At 42.6% G+C, this 24,707-nt stretch overlaps 1 protein-coding gene across 2 annotated transcripts in view; it reads left to right on the forward strand.

The window, feature by feature from the left end:
- Window positions 1–24,707, forward strand: part of GNL3L (G protein nucleolar 3 like) — a 509,739-nt gene that overhangs the window by 2,936 nt on the left and 482,096 nt on the right. For both annotated transcript variants that reach the window (XM_044080108.1, XM_044080107.1), the window contains exon 2: window positions 54–112. In XM_044080108.1, the coding sequence (XP_043936043.1) occupies window positions 54–112 (59 nt within the window). The remainder of the gene's footprint in view (window positions 1–53; window positions 113–24,707) is intronic.

A 24,707-nucleotide genomic window follows, 5' to 3' on the forward strand; every position in this document is an offset into this window, starting at 1 on the left:
TTTTTGTCTGTAAGTAGGTTACGAATCTTAAGCTCTTTCTGTTTTGCTTACAGGAAAACAACTTCGTCGCCTCCATAAGCGTGCATTAGCAGGCTCCAAATTACGTAGCAAGGTGAGTTTGCTGTTAGGACTTGGGTATTTTGGGTAATGTAGTTTCTGTGTCTTGTGGTGTATGTAAGTAATCGCGAGATGAGGAAGTCGAAACTACAAATCCCAGAAGAACACATGTGGGCTTTTAAAATGGATGCTGCGAGCACGTGGGTTCCGTAGTTTTTGGAAAACAGTAAAATCCATGTATATTAGGTGGAACTACCTGTACAATGTATAGTGAAATTGTTTGATATGCTCTCAAACACTTTTCCAACCATCAGACATTTGTTTCAAGTGTTATTAGTTAACAGTGTGAGTGAACTGGCCCAAAGGGGTGCGTGGCTGGGGGTCAGCTGCTTTTAACTGTAATAAAGTAAATTTTCAGAAAGATATGAGGATGAATCCTGTCAGCCGCTTTACCTCCTCACTCGAAAGCTGTATGTTCCGTTTCGCTCAACGCCCATATTTGTTTGGTCTGCTTCTCATAATAGTCGTGGTTTCCTAGCAAATCATCGAGGATTGCAGTTCCCAGATAATTCCCAATATTTTGGCAATTTTCTTAGTTTATTTAATCGCTGATTTGGGGGCAGATTTTCTTACCATTATTTTTTTTGTGTGTGCGTGTGTAATTCTTCTGCTGTAAGGTTGAGAGACAAATACACCTACACATTCTGCTTGTCCACTTACTTCCATGTCCTTAGTGTATCAGGAAAACAGGGTGGTCATTCAGTGCGATCTGCGCTTACTACGTGTTTCTTAAAGGCGGGACCAGTGAATTGATTATTACTAATGCCAAATTTCAGGGACTGGTGTTAGTAACATTGATAGAATTTGTGCTATAAACATGAAATCATTCAGTTTGTTGGGGGAGGTGGTTGTGTTAATACGTACGTATCGGTGAATTACTTGCTTTCTTTTTGCAAGTAATATTGAAAAGCTCTTCTTACTGGGATTCACAGCTGTTTAACATAGCTTTTCTTTGCTGGTCCTGTAGTTACACCATTCTTAGTTCTGTAAATGCAAAAGAAAATGTTTACTAACTGTGTTTTAGTGTAAGATGAACTGCTATATAAAGAGACATTAACATAAAAATGCATAGAAAAAAACAGCCAAATTACAGTACTTTAGCCATGTGCATACAATTTTATTTTACTATAAAAAATAATAGTTGTGATAACAGAAGCTTCTAGTTCCACGGCCAGTTTAATCAGCCCCTCCCTGAGACACTAAGCATCTTTTTTTTTGGGGGGGGGGTTAATGGGTTGGGGACGCACGGACAGCATTCTCTTTTGCATGAAGTACAAGCACATAGGATCATAGGAAGTTACTAGGCTATTGGCCCTGATGCCCTTATAAGCCTAGCCAAGAGTTTAGCCCATTCATAGACAAATCAGCATCCGATGCCCCTCTCCAGCAGGAACATGGGTGGAATCCAAGGGATGTATTTTCTATTTCCCATCCAGTTATCCAGATTGCGTTTAAAAAGGGATAAAGAGATAATCTGTGTAATGTAGAGAGGGAGTCTTTCCATAGATGGGGGAGTCTCTGGGACACAACCTGTCCCAACGGCAAGTCCTATTGATATCAGAGACCAGGTTGAGGCTGCATGTGCGGGTTACTTGAGTGGAGCTTGATTTGCAGATATGCAACAGTCCCATCAAGGCAGGGTCCGAGATCGCCTTGTATGCTAGATAGAGGTCACCTCTGAGGAGTCTGTATGAAACAGAGTAGAGGGATAGGGGCTTTTAGCCTATCTGTGTATGGTAGATTTTTGAGGCCCTGGATTCTCCTGGTGAGGAACCTCTGTGGTCTCTCCAGCTGCTGCATGTGCTTTGCGAGGTACATGCCGAAAGGGGCATTGTACTCAATAATGGGCCTTATAAGGGAAGAATACGGGGATGTTATGACCTCCTTGTTCCTGGTTGAGATACCCTTACTTATGAGGTGGGCCATGTAGAAAGCTTTCTGTACAATGGAAGCTGTCAATCTGGGTGCCCAAATCCCTTACGACTGACTGCATGCTTAGAACATTGTTATTAATGTGATAATTTGTAGGGACATCTCTCACCCCAAAGGGGATGATGATGCATTTTTTTGTATTCAGCTTGAGGCCTTTTTCTGGCACCAGTCGTTTGTTTGGGTGAAACCCTCATGGAGGATGTCCACGTCACTAGGGGAATTGATGGCAGCTCCCAACTTGCAGTCATCTGCAACCTTGGTCAGCCGTAGCCCACTGGTTTTGGCCTGTACCTCAGAAAAGTATATCCCAAATAAGAGGCCCCCAAGACTGAACCCTAGAGTACTCCACTTGATACGGGTCTACTGCTTGAGGTGGCTTCCCCTATTTTGACTAGGTGGGTTCTGTCAGTGAGCCAGTTGGCTGCCCATCTGGTAACATACAGATTGATGCCTAGTTGAGAGAAGTTTATCTATTATGCCCGAGTGGGGAATAGTGTCAAAAGCTTTGGCCAGGTCTAGGTAAGCGGTGTGCACTGTCTTCCCCTCATCCATGGCTTTGGTGACTGTCTCAAAAAAGTTGACCAAATTTAACAGACGTGACCTCCCCTTGACGAAGCCAAACTGTGTGGGATGTAGTGTTTGTAGGTTGCCAATGTCCTTGTTAATGAGGTCCATGATAATCCATTCCATGGCCTTGCAGATCAGACTAGTTAGGCTGATGGGTCTATAATTTCCTAGATCAGTGCACAGTCTTTCAGTGAATGCAGTTTTATTGTATGCAGGGAGAGGCACCACCGCCCTTAACTTCCACTGTTATTAAAGGAAAGTCCCACCTTTTAGTATAATGAATTTTATCCTGGCATTATTTTTTTCTTTTCATAATATTTAAATGTAGTTTTACTATTTCGCCACCCACTATTTTACATTCTTAGATTGTGTGTTGCTTAGGTCCGACAAATGCTGTAAAGTACACAGCTTAAGTGAAACTATATGCCAAATGAGTTGTTGATGAAGTATTTATATGAAGAACACAAAAGTTGTATTACAGAACTATGTAAAGAAACTGGTAGGTACCATCATTTATGGATAGTTACGTGTTGGAGTTAGCTACATAACTGTCAAAAATTAAGGCCCGTATGACATACTTGGGTTAGTTTAGTTTGATTTACTAGTTTACAGTTAGTCACAGATAAATGTCCAGGCCGATAGACTTATTGGAAGCTTTAACATCTTAACAAGAGTTGGAGTCTACAAACTACACTTTTGAATATGTAAAGCCCTGGTGTTTACCTTCTTTGTATTGCTGGAAATCTGAATGCAGCATGAAAATCTTTTTTAGGGCACAAGCAGAAACTGATAATTCAGACTGGAAGGGGGGGTGATTATGAAATAGCAAGGAAGCTCAACAAACAAGGAGAGAATTGGATTTTGGATGCAGCTCCTTAAGGAAAGTGACAATAACCATAATAAAGTAGCAGAAAGTATTTTAAGAACTAAGCCACCACGAGAATGGATAAGGGAGATTCTGCTGATAGGGATGAGTGCAATTCGGGATAAACGACCAGCATTGGTAGAGCTTTTAGTAGAATCTAGAGCAGAAGCAGCTGTTAAAAAAGGAGTAATTAGTAAAGCATACAAAATATTGCATGATAACTATAAGAATCAATCAGAGGATTCTAGAAAGGATTGGGAAAAGATATTGGATAAGCAGTTCACAAAGAAACAGTGGGGGTGTATGTATGTCTCCCAAACATGCAGCAAGGTCTAGAAGATTTTGAATCTTTTCCTGGAAGTGTTTACATAGGTACTTTTATACCCCAAGTAGACTTCAAAGAATTTTTCTTCAGGTAGACAGCAAATGTTTGAGGTGTGCTAGGAAAGAAAGAGGTAACTGGGAACATATTTTCTGGGAGTGTAATGAGATGGCAGACTTTAAAGATTTCCTGCAGACTGCCCTGTCAGAGATACTGGATGAGCAAATTGGTGTCTTCTTCTTCTTCTTTCGGCTGCTCCCGTCAGGTATCGCCACAGCAGATCAACTGTTTCCATTTCTTCCTGTCCTCTGCATCTTGCTCTTCTGCATCTTGCTCTATCACACCAACCACCTGCATGTCCTCTCTCACCACATCCATATATCTTAGGCCTTCCTCTTTTCCTGTTACCTGGCAGCTTCATCCTTAGCATCTTTTTCCCGATATACTCTGCATCCCTCCTCAGCACATGTCCATACCAACGTAATCTTGCCTCTCTGGCTTTGTCTCCAAACCTTCCAACCTGGGCTGACCCTCTAATATAATTATTCCTAATCCTGTCCATCTTCGTCACACCCAGTGCAAATCATCTTCAACTCTGCCACATCAAGCTCTGACTCCTGCCTTTTTGTCAATGCCACTGTCTCCAACCCATATAATATAGCTAGTCTCACTACCCTCTTGTAGACCTTCCCTTTCACTCTTACTGGTACTTGTCTGTCACAAATCACTCCTGACACTCTTCTCCACCCACTCCATCCTGCATGTACTCTCTTCTTCACCTCTCTTCCACACTCACCATTACTCTGAACTGTTGATCCCAAGTATTTAAACTCATCCACCTTCGCCATCTCTACTCCCTGCATCCTCACCATTCCTCTATCCTCCCTCTCATTCACACACATATATTCTGACTTAGTCCTGCTGACCTTCATTCCTCCTCTCTATAGCATATCTCCACCTCTCCAGGGTCTCCTCCAGCTGTTCCCTACTCTCACTACAGATCACAATGTCATCTGCAAACATCATAGTCCACGGGGACTCCTGTCTGATCTCGTCTGTCAACCTGTCCATCACCATTACAAATAAGAAAGGGCTCAGAGCTGAACCTTGATGTAATCCCACCTCCACCTTAAACTCATCTGTCACTCCCACCACAGACCTCACCGCTGTCACACTACCCTTGTACATATCCTGTACCACTCTTACATACTTCTCTGACACTCCCGACTTCCTCATACAATACCACAACTCCTCTCTAGGCACCCTGTCATATTCTTTCTCTAAATCCACAAAGACACAATGTAACTCCTTCTGACATTCTCTGTACTTCTCCATCAACACTCTCAAGGCAAACATTGCATCTGTAGTGCTCTTTCCTGGCATGAAACCATACTGCTGATCACTAATTATCACCTCCCTTCTTAACCTAGCTTTCACTACTCTTTCCCATAACTTCATGCTGTGACTGATCAATTTAATCCCTCTGTAGTTACTACAGCTCTGCACATCACCCTTATTCTTAAAAATCGGTACCAAAACACTTTTTCTCCATTCCTCAGGCATCCTCTCACTTTCCAAGATTTCATTAAACAATCTGGTTAAAAACTCCACTGCCATTTCACCTAAACACCTCCATGCTTCCACAGGTATGTCATCTGGACCAACAGCCTTTCCATTCATCCTCTTCATAGCTATCCTTACACTTCATGATTCACTATCCACACATCATCCAGCCTTCTCTCCCTCTCATTCTCTTCATTCATCAACCCCTCAAAGTACTCTTTCCATCTGCTTAACACATTCTCTCTCTTTGAGCTATGTTAAAGAATCAGAATTTCCTAGACATACCAAGGTCTTTTTAAGTTTAATTCTGGTGGCTGCCAAAAAAGTAATTATTAGAAAATGGAAATCAAAGTCTAAACCAACTTTACTAGAAATAGTGATGATAGTAACAGAGATAAAACAACTGGAACTGGGATCTTTAGAAAAGGGTAGGAGCAAATTACATAGGAAAAAATGGGAACTGGAACAATACATGCAGAGAAGAAAGGTTTAAAAGAAAGCAGGATTTGAATGAGCTATGTAGTGAATGACTGGATAGATTATAAGTGATGTATAATGTTTTGCATCTACAATTGTCAATATGGTTTGTGATGTATAATGTTTGTGACTAAAATTATGTCAATATGGTTTGCTTTCATTTATATAAATGCATGATTGCCTATGTTATATGCGATAATTTAATAGAGATGTTTCTTGTTTTAACAAAAAAAAATCTTTTTAGCAGCTCATCCTTTGCTCCAAACATGCCAGCTTATTGAAAGTGATATTGTAAGAAGCCAAAGTTGAACATCCCAGTCTCTGTACCTCAACAGAGAGGAAAAACATCTTGTGTCACAAATTTCATTTTGAGATTCAGAAAAAGAGACTGAAAAAAACAAAATCATATTTGTATTGCAATCTTCATGATTTCCATTTTGTTTATAAGAAAATAACAGTAAATTAATAAGATGTGTTAGCACAACAGGTTATGAAAGTATGATGAGGATAGTTTCAGGATGGAGTTTTACTAGAGGAAAAAAAGAGGGACTGTAGGAGTATGCCCTCTGCTAAGCTATTCTTTATTTTAACGTTAATTTAATTTATATTTATTTTACATTTGTTAATTGGGTAGATGGTCTGCTCAGATGACAACTTCCAGCCATGTCTTAGGCTGAATTGGCAAAAGAATGTTTATAACATTTTTGCCATTTAGTACAGTGGAGACTGTGTATCACATTAAAAAAACTGGAAGTTGGCTTAGAGGATTAAGGATCTGTTAACAAGCTGTTTCCTGTGGTCCGGTGGTGCATGGTTTGATTCCCTCAGCTTCCATTGTGACTCTAAGCAAATCATTTAATTAAACACCTTTCCTAGGCTGAGTCTGAAGAAGGTCCATGGAGATCAGTGCTCTACCCCAGAAAACAAATACAAATAAATAAGTTGTAATACTTACATCAGTTATAATGGTAATTTTGAAGTGAATAATGTGGATTAGCTTGGGGGGTTTCTGATAACATTAAAACCTGTGTTGGTTACATCTCTTGTAATCATTTTAAATAGAGTTGCTTGCTACTGAGATTTGTCTGCATACATCAACTGGACATAAGCTGATTTAAGTATATTTCCTGCATTGTATTGTGGTTTTATAATTTGGACTGATTCCTCAGATCTAGCTCTGTTGAAACTGTCTTCCCCACCCCCCCCCTCCCTGTTCTTGGTTGTAGTTTAAATTTGGTGGCTTTTGCAGTGCCCGCCCCACTGTAGATTTGATCTAGGACACTCCCCCAGTCCCATCTCTTTACCGCATTCTATCTAATAAACCCTTTCTGCACTTGCTTTTAGTCCTTTTTAATTTAATTACATTTTTTTCATACTGTGTGTGGACTAATATTGCTACATACTCAAGTGTGCCAGCTTGCACTGCATGTGAATTGTTTTTATAGCATTTACTGTCTGTTTTTTTTCCTTGTCTCTGTAAAAAAAACAAACAAAAAAAAAAAAAAAATCTCTTGTTTTCCTGCCTTACTGAACTAGAGTATACAGTTTCAGAGTTGCTGATCCCTGGGCTTTGTTTTTAGTTCCTGTTACTGATCCATTGCCTTATTAGGAAGGAGGGAAGTTTCTTTGCTTACCAGTGGGAGTGGGAAGCCCTGAGCAGCCTTTTTGTCCGATTTGGTGAAGTTTCAGCCAGAAACTAGTAGTCCATTGGTCGTTTTGGGCCATTTCCTAGCTCCTTTCAGCCCCCTGCTATAAAACACGCTAAACGCGTTTTCCAGCTTGTACCAACTCAGCACAGATCCTCGTGGTGGCCTGCAGAGTGATCCAAGCAGCAGAGAGCTAAAAGAGTGACTTTCTACCAGATATAAGTATTTTTGTGGCTTTCCCACTGTTATTAAGCTAGCGACTGCATTTCGCCTGTTTTACTGCTACTTTAAGTGATTTCTGCATTTTACACTGTTTATTGCACTTTAAGTTACTAATTGTTGCAAATTGTTTCTGTAGGCTACACACTAAAGTGCGCTAGCCGATTTACAGCATTTATAGCATTTACTGTCTGTTTTTTTCCTTATCTCTGTAATAAAAAAAAAAAAATGTCTTGTTTTCCCACCTTACTGAACTAGAGTAGTCCAGTTTCAGAGTTGCTGATCCCTGGGCTTGTTTTTAGTTCCTGTTACTGATCCATTGCCTTATTAGGAAGGAGGGAAGTTTCTTTGCTTACCAGTGGGAGTGGGAAGCACTGAGCGGCCTTTTTGTCCGATTTGGTGAAGTTTCAGCCAGAAACTAGTAGTCCATTGGTCGTTTTGGGCCAATTCCTAGCTCCCTTAAGCCCCCTGCTATAAAACACGCTAAACGCGCGTTAGCGCGATTTAGCACGGAGTTGCCACTGTTGCACACAAGAGCAGCGGCGGTTAAACAAGGTTAAACTATTCGGGCCATCTAAATTCCACTCTTCAAATTTTTCCTTAGAACTACCTTCCTCGAGCTGTACTGCTGATCTAACCAGCATATCCTATAACTGAAAAGTTCATCTCTACTTGATTCCCAAGTAGACTATTCTCTATCTGTAAAGCCTAGCACTTACTCCTACAGTACTTGCACCTTGATAAAGCACTCTTATTATAGATAGTACCCCACCAGCCTAAAACCCACTTCCCCCGGAGTCCTTTGAAAGTCTCTTTATCTACTACTTCTAGTATGTCGAGGGATCAGTTGCTAGTGTCCTCTCCAGCTCAACTGGTGAACCTGGGAATATTGAGGCAATGTTACAATTGCCTCATGTACACAGACAATCCTCTCCTTCTAACACAAAACACAAATACATGCGAGAGATGCAACTATACGGCCAAACTGGAGGCTGAGCTCTCTCAACATAGGACTGGCAAGACCAGACAGGAGGAGAAGGTAACCACACACAATACATACCCAGTCACACATGGTACCATCACAACTTCAAATCATACACATACTCACACAAAGACATACTCAGAGGCTCTGATCAAAAATTTACCAAAACAGAGGCCACCAAAGCAGACACCCAAACAACTACCACCTCACGACCCAACACATGCAACACATAGACCACACAGTCAGAGTGTCAAACAGTCACAGCCCTTAAGGCCAAACAAAATGCCCGACACACTTGTCATTGGTGATTCCATAGTCAGACACACTGACGTCCCGCTCACCAGACTGAGTAAGGAGAAGGTCACAGTAAGCTGCCTGTCGGGCGCTAGAATCCGCCACATAACGCAAGCACTCAGGTCTCTCAACAGCAGGTACAAGTACGACTCAGTCATTGTCCACGCTGGTGTCAATGACCTGAGACGTACCTCCTTGGACTACATGAAAAGGGACATCGAGGAGCTCTCTGATTATGTAGCCCAGGCAGGTATGACCCTGACCTTGAGCAGTATCCTACCTTCACCTAGAATGATGCCACAATACAGTGATAAGATGATCAGCTTTAATAATTGGCTTAAATTCTGGTGTCATTCAAAGGGGATCCAATGTCTGTCTGCCTGGGATGACATGCTGGACAAGCCACGCTGCTTCAAGGGACGGCTTGCACCTGTCACCCATGGGCTTCGGATATTGGCAAAGGCTCTTGCCACCCCCATAGTGCCTTTTTAGGCAAGGCTCAAATTCTAAACCTACCACCCTAGAACACCAAAAGGAAAAAACTAAGGGTAATGCTGCTCAATGCCAGAAGTCTCAATCTCAAGATGCACGCACTCGAGGCCCTTCTCAATATGGAGAACATCGATGTCTGTGCTGTGACAGAAACCTGGTTCAAGGCTCCTGAGAGCACCCCAGCACTAACAGGTTTCACCTCATATCATGCGTTCCGGCTCCAAAATCCGGACAACACCAAGAAAGGAGGGGTGTCCATATTCATAAAGGACACCCACACCTCAAGGTTGGTGGCAACGCACGATGCATCAGAGACCATCCAGGTGCAATTAACCATAGACAAGACTGCTCTGCAATTTGTAGCATGTTACAGGCCACCCTCTCAAACTCAGGAACCTCACATGGCCTTCCTGAAAACATTGGAGGGGATAAATGTATCTCCAAACACCATCATACTAGGTGACTTCAACTACCCTAATATAGACTGGGAACACTACTCAAGCCCGAACACTCTAACCCAAAGATTCCTGGAGTTCATAAACTCAAATGCCATAGAACAACTAGTCACCATCCCCACAAGAGGAGAAAACATACTTGATCTCATCATCACGAACATGGGATCGAAATGTTCAACACCGGAAGTATACCCCTCACTGGTGAGATCAGATCATAAACTAATCTCGCTGGAGGTCCTCATCCCGCACGCACCTGAAACAAAAGACCACAGTGAAAAACTTCTCAAAAGCCGATTTCACACTTCTAAAAACTAGTGTGGTCTCCTTTAAGGCCCCTGAGCCAGTGGTAAACATTACTCAAACCGCTGAATCACTTACAAATGCCTTCTACCAGCACCTACAGGACTGCATGGATCAGGCAATCCCAAACAAAACTAAGACTCTCTGTACCAAAAGCAAGCGTCCAGTCTGGTGGACCCCAGCCATAAACAAGCTCTACAACAAAAGGAGGAAGCTACTACAAGATAGAGCAAAATCCTTGAAAGGTAAGACACCTTTGATCATTATAAGTAAAAACTAAGAGCTCTCATAAAATCATCCAAGGCAAATTTTGAGAGAAAAATCGCCAAGGACTCTAAAGACAATCATAAGGCCTTCTTTAGCTATGTTAGAAACCTAGGAGGAAACTCCCAGATATGCTCAGAATTAGTTCAAAATGATGTGAAAATTACTGAACCTACACACATTGCCAACATACTGGCTGACAGGTTCAGTGCAAACTCCCCTCCCCAAAAGGAGAGATATCTATTCCAGAGGATTGTAGCCCCCAAACATCTCCAACGCCCAGGTGAGAACTGCCCTCACTAAGGCAAAAACACAGCATCCATGGGACCGGATGGTGTCCCCGGCTGTGTGCTTCACGAACTCAACGTGGAATTAAACCCACAGTTAGGACAGCTGTTTAATCTTAGCCTCACCTCAGGATACGTACCCAAGGAGTGGCGCACGGCGACTGTGGTCCCACTTCATAAGGGCGGTGCCTCCACAGACCCTGGAAATTACCGCCCCATTAGCTTGACAAGCGTTATCTGCAAAGCCATGGAGAGGATCATAATGGAACTCATAAATAAAGACATAGGGAACTTGCAGACTTTGGATCCAACCCAGTTTGGCTTTGTCAAAGGCAGATCCTGCCTCTTAAACTTGGTTGACTTTTTTGAGACAGTCACCAAGGCCATTGATGAGGGAAAGGCAGTCCATACAGCCTACCTCGACCTGGCAAAGGCCTTTGACACAATACCCCACTCAGGTATCATCGAAAAACTCATCAGCTTGAATGTAAACCCATATATCACAAGATGGGTTGCAAACTGGCTAAGTGACAGAACCCACAGGGTCAGAGTTGCTGGAGCCATGTCAGACTCAAAGCCTGTCACAAGTGGTGTCCCACAGGGCTCAGTCCTGGGTCCACTCTTGTTCGGCATCTACTTTTCTGAAGTACAAGCAAACACAGGAGGGTTATGGCTGACAAAGTTTGCAGATGACTGCAAACTGGATGCCATAGTCGAAAACACATCTGACACAGATATCCTCCAGAAGGGCCTCACAGAAACGGATAACTGGTGCCAGAGCCATGGCCTGAAGTTAAACGCCAAAAATGCATAGTCATACCCTTCGGGAAAAACAAGGTTACCCCTAGCTACCATATAGGTGGCAATCCACTGAGCACAGAAAAAGTCATCAGGGATCTGGGGACCCAGGTTGACAGTAGCCTTTCGTTTGACACTCATGTTGCTAAAGTAGTTAGGAAAACCTTCTATATCGCCCACCTGATCATGAAGGGATTCACATCTAGATCAAGGGAGGTCATCGTCCCCATGTACTCATCACTCATTAGACCTATGATTGAGTACAATGCCCCGTTCGGAATGTATCTGACCAGACACCTGCTGCAGCTTGAAAGGCCCCAAAAGTTCCTCACCAAAAGGATAAAGGGTTTCAAAAATATGTCATGCTGCCCAACTGAAAGAACTCCAGCTCTATTCAGTCTCATACCGCTTGCTCAGAGGTGACCTGTGCCTGACATATAAGGCCATGTCAAACCCAGATTTGATGAATATGCTTCACCTCAAAAAATCTAGATGCCTCAGAACCACAAGGGCGGGAGACTTAAACCTTGACACGGTTATAAATAGAATGTGCTGGAGGGACAGATTCATCACCCAGAGACTCCCTATGCTGTGGAACAAAATCCCGATACATGTGAGGCAGAGCACCTCGCTGGCCTTGTTCAAGAGGAATCTTGACCAGTGGATGGGAGATCGCAGATATACCCCAGGGATTACTTCAGTGTCACTGCTTGACAGAGGCACAGCAAAATGATAGGCATAGTTTTTATTCAAACTAAAGGGGTGGCGAAAGCCACATAACTATGGGCTAGGCTTATAAATGCCCTTGGGCAGATAGCCTAGTATGAACCTATGAACCTATGTGTATTTCCGGGATGTAAAAGTTAATGTAATAGGTAGAGCATTCTTAACGGTACTGCTAGGGGTTTCTCAAAGCACTTGCTTTGCTTTAAGTGTCCTCTTAAAAAACATTCGAAAAAAAATACTTTCTTATATGTGGGGGTGGGGGTTGAATTCCATATGGCAGGAGCAAGTGTACGGAAAGCTCATTCTGTAAAGGGAAGGCAGTGAAGAAAAGCATGTTATGTAGTTGTTATAGGTTATTTATAGTAGCAGATGATGAGCAACAATAGGGAGGAGGTTTAAAAATTGAACTTCTTGGTAGTGGTGATCAATAGTAGGGTGGCTCTATTATTATCATCAAGAGTATTGCTGGAGAATAAGTAGTACATTCTAGAATGTGACAGATTAATGAAAAGGTATATTTTCTTGACCATTTTTTTTTGTAAGATGCTGTAACTTCCCAGGTTCCCTAAAGTAAACGGAGATTGACAGTATTCATGCTTGTATACATACAAACATTTCAGGCTCGAGCAGTAATGCCCTTCTAGCCTGCCTATATACCAATAAAAATATTTCCATAATATATGTCCAGGTTGTTTTTAAAAAATATCTAAACTAGTGTTTGTTTTAATATAATTTGGTAGTTTGTTCCATGCATCAACTACCCTCTCAGAGAACCATTTAGTACACCTCTCATTCCTCTATAATCTTATATGTAGGTTGTCTGATGATTCTCTACTACTTTTTGATAATCCCAAGCATTCCCAGAGGTAGTTGTCTCTATAAATGCCCTATATACCTGAATAAAGTCTCATCTTAAATGTCTGTATGAGACACTGTACAAGTTCAGATATTTTATTATTTTTTAATAACTTAAATGTTCACATCTATGAATGCCCTTTATGTAGTTCTGCTGTACTCTTTCCAGTTTAGTGATGCTTGTTTTCTTATAAGGTTTCCATATTGTTATTCCATACTCAAAAGTTATGATGTAACTGACAAACAATCATTTCTCAATTCCTAGAGTTCAATTCCTAGAGTTCATAAACCTTTTTATACTTTGTGCAACCTATATGTTTTACATTTCGATAACCAGTTGGTTAATATGATTAGAAAAACTCAAAGCTGGATCTACCCATATACCCAGGTTCTTAAATGAATTTACACTTTCAATCAGTGCGTGCTGAATTAAATATTCAGTTTTGAATGTGTGACTCTCAAATCTCATATGCTTAGTTTTTGATGTATTTATCAGCAGATTGTTTTCATGTTCCCAAATAGTCAGTGTAGGCAAGTTCTTTTGCAGACATGCCCTGTCTGTATCGCATATAATCAGTTTAACCATTTTCATGTCATCTGCAAACAGACTGTAGAATATCTCAGACGAAAAAGATGATAAATAGTAATGTCTTTCGGCTTTTCCCGTTTAGGGGTTGCCACAGCGGAACTCCGGTCTGCTAATGATTGGCAGTGGATTTTTAAGGTACTGAGTTGCCAGCCCGATGCCCAACCTTCAAAGAAGGCACACCTATTCCCGCACACACCTACCTGCATGTCTTTAACGTCACTCGACCGCGGGGAGGACATGCAGACTCCACACAGAAGGCACTCTAGCCGAGAATCAAACGGGAGAGTCTCTTGCTGTGAGGCGACAACGCTAACCACTGCACCACCACGGCATTCATAGATGAAAAAAAAAGATAAATTACAACCTAAACAAGTATGGGCCTAGGACAGAGACCTGTTAATGCCATGTAACTGTAACCTAGAATTTTACCTGTCCAGTTGCTTTATGTTATTTGCCATGTACTGTTTGTAAGCCAGTAGCTAGTGATTCTAATTGACTGCTCAGTGTTTTGTGTATGATCCTATCAATTGCTGAAGTTAAAGTCTATATAAATTACATCACAACATATTTTTCATTTACAGCTGTTATTGTATTGTTATAGAACTTCATGTTACATGTGGTTATAGATCTCTTTTCAACATATGCATGCTGATATATGGTTTCAAATCCCAGCCATTCCAGTTCTATCAGTAATTTATTCAAATTAACCTTCTCCATTATTTTTCCACAACATAAATGTAAACTTATGAGTCTGTATGACTGGGTTTCTCCTACTCCTTTCCCTTAAAGACAGGTTTATCAAGTGCATGTCTCCAATCTTGAGGAATCTCCCCATATTTAAATGACCTTTTGAATAACTAAAATAGTGATACTGTAAGTTCATGCCAAAGTGTTCTCAGGTCATCATTATTATTAATTCAGTCTCCTCTCTATGCTGTAGTTCTTTTTCAGTATAATCTAATTTTATTTATTTATGTTTTCATTGCTTTTGTTTACTGCTGGGGAGAAATGCTCCATTTTACAGAATGAGTAGAAGGCAATTGTATACAATTTACATAATTGTACATACAGGTTACCTGGATGTTACTAGGACAATTTATTACTCCCTTTGTCGAGCCAAACTGCTTTGCATAAGATTTTGTAAATATATCTATGAATCTGTTATGTCTGAGAATAGGTTTTAGAATCTGCACACAGTTTATCAATTTGTATGTCTTTGCTCCCACCACATCTTATATATTTATGAAATGGTTTCCTATTATGTTCAATATTTTTATATAATTTTTCGTCAAATGTTTCCTGATCTTGTCTCACACTTATGTTTAAGTTGTCTGTCTAGACTGCTTATTTCAATCTTCAAAGTTTTAGTTTGAACTTTTTTCCATTTCTTATATATTTTTTTCTTTCTCTTGCTTTAAGTATCTGTTCTTATGGAAATATATCCTCCTGATGTTAAATATTTTTTTAATTTTTTTTCTGCATTCAAACAATTTCTGCTTTAAAAGTTCCCACATTCCTTTTGCAGTTTTTCTACTGAATGCATCACTTCACTTAGTTTTACATAGAGACTGTTTTGTTTCCATGTAATCATTTGTGCTTTAGTTTAGATTTCAGTTTGACAGAATTTTATTTAGCAATAATTTAACCTTTTATAACCCTGTGATGGCCGCTACCAGTATGTGATTGCCACCAATATGTGTCGTCCCCACGCTGGGCCAGTAATCAAGGAGCCTGAATCTTCACCACTGACACTGGAGAGGGACATGCACTTGGAATTCAAATGGATACACTCAGTATTTCCAGATGCAGACCTCTCTGCATCAAGTACAGTTTCTCTTAAGAGTACACAGGAACACACACATCCCGGGGTCTGGATGTCTCTATATCTGTCTCCCTCCAGGTCCACAATAAGACTACCCGCTGGTACAACTGTAGGGTTAGGTTCTCAGCCGAGTTCGCAAGCTAAGTCCTCCAGCACCCTCTCTGTAAACAGAGTGCTTAATGTCCCTGCCCCAGGTAGCTGGCACACTATTTTCACACACACATCTGGGAAAGGCTGGCACAGATTACCTGCTCTATCAACTTTGCCCAGACTACTGTTAACTGCCACCAGTCAGGCTGTTAACAAAGGATGTCCAATTATATTGTGTGATGTTAATACTAATAGAATGGTAGTAGCTCACTAAGATGGCTAGGCCTTTTGGAGTGGCACACACAGTGTCACCAAATAAATATAAGTACTCTCAAAGATTAGAAACTTTCTACAAGGACCAGCCACAGTAAAAGTTTTAAATATATTTAATAATAAATAATAAAAGTACATGAAAATACTGAATATATATTCACAGTAAACCACAGAGTTCAGATCACAGGAAATATTGAAAACAACATTGATGGACAAACTTAAATAAACAAATAAAGAAAAATAATGTCTATACTAAGCTTCACTGTATTCCTGACTGAATCTAAAAAATACGGTTGCCTAGTTAAGTTACTTGCTACTGCAAGGCAAGATGCTGTGGGTGAGGGTCGTTATAGTCAGGCTTCCCAAACTGAATACTCAATACTGTGAGATTTCTCTTTGTAATATCTAAAATATAATTTCCAAGAGGGCTGGCAGAATGACATCATCTGGTCACCTGACTCTAGGTTCTTACAGTATTTCCCTTTGAAGCTGAGACAAGAATTTGCACATTTGGCCACAATACACATCTAAATGTTTATCACAGTGCTTGGAGCCTCCCCTCTTTTCATTGAGCTAATGGACAAAGGCTCTCCTCCAGACCCAGCATCTCCGGTCCTGCTCAGCACTGTGGGGTACCTTTTAATGGTTTAACAGCTCATTTACGTTTCCCTTATTTTTCGTAAAGTTAATCTCTGCTGTGCCAGTATTCTCTATTTATACATTTAATTCAGCTACAATAATACATGTAGATTTCTCTTCATTTCAGCAGGGTGCACTGTTGATACATTTCAACACAAGCATAGCTCACAAATACATTTTCAGCATAAGCATCTGTACAAAATCAATTTGCAATTAAATGGACCAAAGGATGCTGTTGAGAAGGCAAAGGTACTCCAATTGTCAAGGTTTTGAAATCAGTAGTATTAAAGAGTAGTAGATTTGTAAATGTTGCTTTTCAGGACTTGTTGTATTTTATTAAATGAAAGGTCCCTTTTCAATACCGCTCGTTATATTGTGACTGTACCTGTTGCTCATACCTGTCAATTGTCCAGATTTTTGCCTCATATTTTTGGTCTGTTCCTCCTAAAATTTTGTTTTTCTTGCTAGCCTTTGACAAATCATTGAGGATTATAGTCAGAAAATATTGACAGATATCTGGGTTTCAGACTTCATAATCTTCAGGAAATTCACGCCAATGCAAAACCTGTTATGCTGTCAACTTTCTACATTTAGAAGCTGTATATTTTGAATTTTCTGAGAGCAGTATTAAAAAAAAAAAGATCCTATTTTTGGGTCTTTGTCCTCTCATTATTTATGGCTTTGTCCAGATTTCTTTCTCCAAGATGTCTGCTCTTGCTCACTTGTTGCTTTTACTTTCGGTTTTGAAGCTAATCCTAACTTTCTATGCAGCATCTGCGTGTGACAGCATAGTGGTATGCGTCAGTAAAAAAAACTCTTGACTGTTTTGAGGAGTAATGTATATCCAACATAGTTATGACAGCAGTAAGCTGACACTGTTAATTGTACTTTTCTCTCTAATTAATTGCACAGTGATTTACTTCTTGATTATCAATAGAGATCAGGCTGTCTTTAGACGATTTATTTATAGAAATCATTCATTCGTTTATTCATTTATTTATAGGGGGACCAAGCCACCGAAGTTCATTTTATTTTTATATAATTTACTTACAGTTTGTTAACCAGGTTTGTCTTACCTGGGACAGACCCAGTTTCAGGAAGCTTCCAAGGTATGTAAATGCAGTACCGAGGAGAAGGATAATTTCTTCACAAGTCTTCACTAAAGACTTAACCCAGAACAGTACAGAAGGCATCTGTTCATAGGTTCATAGGTAGGTACTAGGCTATCAGCCCAACGGCTTAAGCAAGCCTAGCCAACAAGGCTCCCTGGCTTATGCCACCCAAGAAAGTTAGTTTCCTGTGCCCCTGTCAAGCAGAGCCACGGAAGTGATCCCCGGGGTGTATTTCCTGTTTCCCATCCACTTGTCGGGCTTTGTCATGAAGAGTGCTAGTGAGGAACTTTGCTTGAAGTGGATGGGTAGCTTGTTCCCGAGTATGGGAGGTCTCTGGGACAGTAATCTATCCCTCCAGCATGTCCTGTTTTTTGTGGTGACAAGGTTTGGGTCCCTAGAGAGTGTGGGTCTGAGGGATTGGGATTTCTTGGGGTGTAGCATGTCTGACGGCTATGGGTTTAACATGGCTTTGTGTGTTGGGCAGAGATCTCCTCAGAGTGGGCGATATGCTGCAGCGTAGAGCTGGAGTTTTTTGGGACAGTCAGTGTAGGGCATCTGTTTGAGGCCAGTGGTCCTCTTTGTGAGGTACTTCTGTGGCCATTCCAGCTGCTGCAGATGTCTTGTGAGGTACATTCCAAAAGGGGTGTTGTGCTCTATGATGGGTCTGATGGGTGCCGAGTGGAGGGGAACAATGACCTCTTTTTTTCCTGGATGAGAGCCCTTTTGTGATGGTGTGCCACATAGAGGGATTTCTTGACTACTGTGGCGATGTGCGGGGTGGTTAGAAAATCCTTCTTTGTGGCCCACCCCAGATCAAAAGAGGTCATTGTGCCCCTCTACTCATCACTCATCGGACACATCATAGAGTACAACGCCCCCCATTTGGGATGTACCTTACAAGACATCTGCAACAGCTGTAAAGACCACAGAGGTGCCTCACTAGGAGGATCGTTGGCCTCAAACAGATGCCCTATGCAGCTCGACTGGAGAAACTCCAGCTGTGCTCGGTTGCATGGCGCCTACTCAGAGGTGATCTCTGCCTGACATATGGGGCTGTGTCTGACCCAGAATTGATGGACATGCTCCACCTAAAGAAAACCATATCCCCTCGAGCCGCAAGCTCTAGGGATTTAAACCTCACCACAACAGTACATAGGATGTGCTGGAGGGATGGATTCCTGTCCAGAGACTTCCCATGCTTTGGAACAGGATTCTGATCTATGTTGAGTGGAGCTCTTCACTGGCACTCTTTGGGAGAGGCCTTGACGAGTGAATGGGAAGCGGGGGGTTTACCCCGGGGATCACATCAGTGGCTCTGCTGGACAGAGGCACAGGGAACTAATCTAAGGGGGCGGCGAAAGCCAACACATTCTGGCTAGGCTTATAAATGCCTTCGGGCAGATAGCCTGGTACCTACGTATGATACATACAATGACATACAGTTCTAATGCATTTGTAACACAAGCATCTTATATAAATCAGTTTGGTAGTCAACGGACATATCATTCTTTTCAAAACTCCAGCTGGCTATGCTGGAGCTTGCTCATATTATCAAATTTCTCCCCACCGTGAAGACCCAAGCTAGTTTTTCGTGTGATTCTTGAGAAACATTGCTTGAGAGAAATAAGCCTATCTGGAATATGTTACTCCATTCCCAGTCTTGATTGCCCATCTGCATTGGCATTGTTGACCTCACTAAAATATTGCACTGTCCTGTCATATGCCTGCAGTCCTAAGCTCCACCTTAATAACTTGGCATTTTGCTGGCTGGCTCTATGTAGCCATTTTAAGGGATTGTGGTCTGTAACTACAGTGAATTTCCTTCCATACAGATAAGGCTGAAGTTTCTACAGTGCCCATACTATGGCTGAACATTCCTTTTCTACAGCGGCATAGCATTACTCCCTGTGTTTCAGTCTATGGATGACATATACCACTGGGTGCTCTTCTCTGTCTGAGGAAACCTGGCTAAGTACAGCCCCCATCTCATGATTTGAAGCATCCACCTGCACAAAAATATTCTTTGCTGTAATCTAGACTGGCTAACACAATGCCTGCTCACTTGCTGGGGTCCACACTACATTATCTGGCCTGTTTTTTTTCCTTGTCAGGTCTGTGAGAGGAGCAGCTGTCTGTAAGAATGCCCTCACCTGCTCTTTTGTAACAGGGACTGACCATGCATGAATGGCTTCCACTTTGGCAGGTTCTAGCCTGATATTACCACTCCCCACTCTGTCTCAGGTAGGAGACCTCTGCCATACCCATCTGACACTTACTTGGCTTAATGGTCAACCCTGCTCTCTGCAGTCTGCCCAGCACTTCCTTGACATGCAGAAAGTGATGTTGCCAGGAATGGCTGTAGATGGCAGTATCATCTAAGTAAGCAATGGTGTAATCTCCTGCTCCTAGTAGAATATGATCTACCAGCCTCTGGAAAGTTGCTGGGACATTTTGTATCCTAAAGGGCATCTTTGTGATCTCATACAAGCCTAAAGGAGTCACAAAGGTTGACCTTTCTGTAGTGTTTGGTAAGATCAGTAGTGGTCAATAGGGTCTCTCCCAAGCTGCTTGCAGTTAGTTGTATCTGACAGGGATGAAAACTGTCACCTGCTGCCCCACATCATACTCTCTGGCTTGAGCATTCCTGTCATACCAGACCTTTTTCTGCTGTTGGGCTCCTGCCAGGTTCTCATGGGTCAAGCCCATGAGCTCCTAAGCCTTGTCCTGAGGTTTAGGGCATATGCCATAACAGGCTGCTTGTGGGATTCACACTCACCCTTATACTCATCACAAATCAAATCTAAATGCCCCTCCCCCTATGCCAGTACAGCAACTCAAAGTGAAAAACCTGTGGATTCCTGGAGTACCTCTCTGTAAGCAAACAATAGATGGGGCAAATATTTGTCCCACTTGCTCTTAAACTGGTCTGCAAATAGCCATAGCACGGTCTTTAGCTTAGAGTTTAACCTCTCCTGGGGTTGGTGGGGGTTGTCTTTAGGCGCTTCACCTCACAGTGCTCCCACAGACAAGCCAGCAGGTCTGACATGAAATTGGTACCTCTGTCAGTCAGTAATTCTCTTGGGAAACCTACCCTGCTGAAAATCTCTAGCAAAGCATTTGCCACCTTCTCTACCTGGATGGAAGACAGAGCCACCACCTCAGGGTATCTAGTAGCATAATCTACTACCACTAGGATGTACTTCTTCACTGTGGAATTTGAGGTACTCGGAGGCCCCACAATATTTATAGCTACCCTCTGAAATAGTTTCTCTATCACAGACAAAGGTGTCAAAGGAGCTTTGACCTTGTCTCCTGCCTTGCCTGCTTTTTTGGCACTGCTCACAGGTCCTGCAGTACCCTGTTACATCCCTGGCAATCCCAGACCAATAAAAGTTCTGCATAATACATCTTTTGGTTTGCTTTATGCCCATATGACCTGCAAAGGGAATGGCATGGGCTACGACTAGAAGTGCCAGATGGTAGGCTCTGGGCATAACCAACCCCTGTATTACCTCACCTTCTAGCCCTCCCTCAGAGGTCCACTCTCTATAAACTAATACTTTGTACCAGTATACAGAATCCTCTTTTCCTTGAGAATCAGGTGGTTCCATAGCTACCCCCAAGCCTTGTAATGTAGGGTCTGAAAGCTGAGCTCAGCTCTCTCTTTGTGACTTTTCCCATGCCCCCCTACAGGAAATCTGGTATCCTCTGAGAGCGGTGCCTCACTGTTCGCCTGGGTACTACTACTCACCTCTGCCCTTGCAGTCTTATTGCCAGGGGAACATCAGTACTCAGCAACAGCTGTGGATCACTTTACTCTCACTGCTACAGGGTAGCTCCCTCCCTGAAGTAGCCATATCACCAGTCCTGGCTTCAGGTGTGCGGTCTGTCTGGATCTCCCACAGGCTACCATAGGTTCATAGGTTCATACTAGGCTATCTGCCCGAGGGCATTTACAAGCCTAGCCCATAGTTTTGTGGCTTACGCCACCCCTTTAGTATGGGGAACTATACCCATTATTTTGCTGTGCCTCTGTTGAGCAGTGACACTGAGGTAATCCCTGGGGTATATCTGCGATCTCCCATCCATTGGTCAAGATTTCTCTTGAACAAGGCCAGCGAGGTGCTCTGCCTCACATATACCGGGATTTTATTCCACAGCATAGGGAGTCTTTGGGTGATGAATCTATCCCTCCAGCACGTCCTATTAATAGCCGTGTCGAGGTTTAAGTCTCCCGCCCTTGTGGCTCTGACGGATCTAGATTTTTGAGGTGAAGCATATTCATCAAATCTGGGTTTGACATGGCCTTGTATGTTAGGCAAAGGTCACCTCTGAGCAAGCGTGGCGACTGAATAGAGCTGGAGTTCTTTCAGTCGGGCAGCATAGGACAGATGTTTGAGACCCTTTATCCTTTTGGTGAGGAACTTTTGGGGCCTCTCCAGCTGCTGTGAGTGTCGGGTCAGATACATTCCGAATGGGGCATTGTACTCAATCATTGGTCTGATGAGTGATGAGTATAGGGAGACTATGACCTCCCTTGATCTAGATGAGAATCCCTTCATGATAAGGTGGGCAATGTAGAAGGTCTTCCTAACTACTTTAGCTACATGGGTGTCGAATGACAGACTACTATCAACCTGGGTCCCCAGGTCCCTGATAACTTCTTCTGTGCTCAGTGGATTGCCACCTATTTGGTAGCTAGGGGTAACCTTGTTTTTCCCGAAGGGTATGACTATGCATTTTTTGGCATTTAACTTTAGGCCATGGCTCTGGCACCAGTTATCCGTTTCTGTGAGACCCTTCTGAAGGATATCTGTGTCAGATGTGTTTTCTACTATGACGCCCAGTTTGCAGTCATCTGCAAACTTTGCCAGCCATAACCCTCCTGTGTTTGCTTGTACTTGGGAAAAGTAGATGCCAAACAAGAGTGGGCCCAGGACTGAGCCCTGTGGTACACCACTTGTGACAGGCTTTGAGTCTGACATGGCGCCAGCAACTCTGACCCTGTGGGTTCTGTCACTCAGCCAGTTTGCAACCCATCTTGTGATGTATGGGTTAACATTTAAGCTGATGAGTTTTTCAATGATACCCGAGTGGGGTATTGTATCGAAGGCCTTCGCCAGATCGAGGTAGGCTGTATGGACTGCCTTTCCCTCATCAATGGCTTTGGTGACTGTTTCGAAAAGTCAACCAAGTTTAGAAGGCATGATCTGCCTTTGACAAAGCCAAACTGGGATGGATCCAAAGTCTGCAAATTCCCTATGTCTTTATTTATGAGGTCCATTATGATCCTCTCCATGGCTTTGCAGATAAGGCTTGTCAAGCTAATGGGCCGGTAATTTCCAGGGTCGGTGGAGGCACCGCCTTTGTGAAGTGGGACCACAGTTGCAGTGCGCCACTCCCTGGGTACGTATCCAGAGGCAAGACTATGATTAAACAGCTGTCCTAGCTGTGGGTTTAATTCCTCGTTGAGTTCGTGGAGCACACAGCCGGGGACACCATCAGGTCCCATGGATGCTGTGTTTTTGCTTTGGAGAGAGCAGTTCTCACTTGGGCGTTGGAGATGTTTGGGGCTGCAATCGCTTGGTATAGATATCTCTCCTTTTGGGGGAGGGGAGTTTGCACTGAACCTGTCAGCCAGTATGTTGGCAATGTCTGTAGGATCAGTAATCTTCACATCATTTTGAACTAGTTCTGAACATATCTGGGAGTTTCCTCCCTGGTTTCTAACATAGCTAAAGAAGGCCTTATGATTGTCTTTTGAGTCTTTAGCTATTTTTCTCTAAAAATTTGCTTTGGATGATTTTATGAGAGCTCTTAGTTTTTACTTATAGTGATCAAGGGTGTCTTACCTTTAAGGATTTTGCTCTATCTTGTAGTAGCTTCCTCCTTTTGTTGTAGAGTTTGTTTATGGCTGGGGTCCACCAGACTGGACGCTTGCCTTTAGTACAAAGAGTCTTTGTTTTGCTTGGGATTGCCTTATCCATGCAGTCCTGCAGGTGCTGGTAGAAGGCATTTGTAAGTGATTCAGCGGCTTGAGTACTGTTTTCCACTGCTCGGGGCGCTTAAAGGAGACCACACTAGCCTTTAGAAGTGTGAAGTGGGCTTTCGAGAACTTTTTTACTGTGGTCTTTTTTTTGTGAGGTGGGGTTGGCATGAGGACCTCCAGCGAGATTAGTTTGTGATCTGATCTCACCAGTGAGGGGTATACTTCGGTGTTGAACATTGTGCTCCCATGTTCGTGATGATGAGATCAAGTATGTTTTCTCCTCTTGTGGGATGGTGACTAGTTGTTCCATGGCATTTGAGTTTATGAATTCCAGGAACTTTTGGGCTAGGGTGTTTGGGCTTGAGTAGTGTTCCCAGTCTATATTAGGGTAATTGAAGTCACCTAGTATGATGGTGTTTGGTGATACATTTATCCCCTCTAGTGTTTTCAGGAAGGCCATGTGAGGTTCCTGAGTTTGTGAGGGTGGCCTGTAACATGCTAAAATTTGCAGAGCAGTCTTGCCTATGGTTAATTGCACCTGGATGGTCTCCGATGCATCGTGCGTTGCCACCAGTCTTGAGGTGTGGGTGTCTTTGATGAATATGGATACCCTCCTTTCTTGGTATTGTCCGGATTTTGGGGCCGGAACGCATGATAAGAGGTAAAACCTGATAGTGCTGGGGTGCTCTCAGGAGCCTTGAACCAGGTTTCTGTCACTGCACAGACATCGATGTTCTCCATACTGAGAAGGGCCTCGAGTGCGTGCATTTTGAGATTTAGACTTCTGGCATTGAGCAGCATTACCCTTAGTTTTTTTTTCCTTTTTTGTGTTCTAGGGTGGTAGTTTTAGAATTTGAGCCTTGCCTAAAAAAGGCACTATGGGGGTGGCAAGAGCCTTTGCCAATATCCAGAATCCCAGGGGTGACAGGTGCAAGCCGTCCCTTGCGAAGCAGCGTGGCTTGTCCAGCATGTCATCCCAGGCAGACAGACATTGGATTCCCCTTTGAATGACACCAGAGTTTAAGCCAATTG

This window comes from Protopterus annectens, chromosome 8.part0 (assembly GCF_019279795.1).
Source record: "Protopterus annectens isolate FY-2018-M chromosome 8.part0, PAN1.0, whole genome shotgun sequence".
NCBI lineage: Eukaryota > Metazoa > Chordata > Ceratodontiformes > Protopteridae > Protopterus > Protopterus annectens.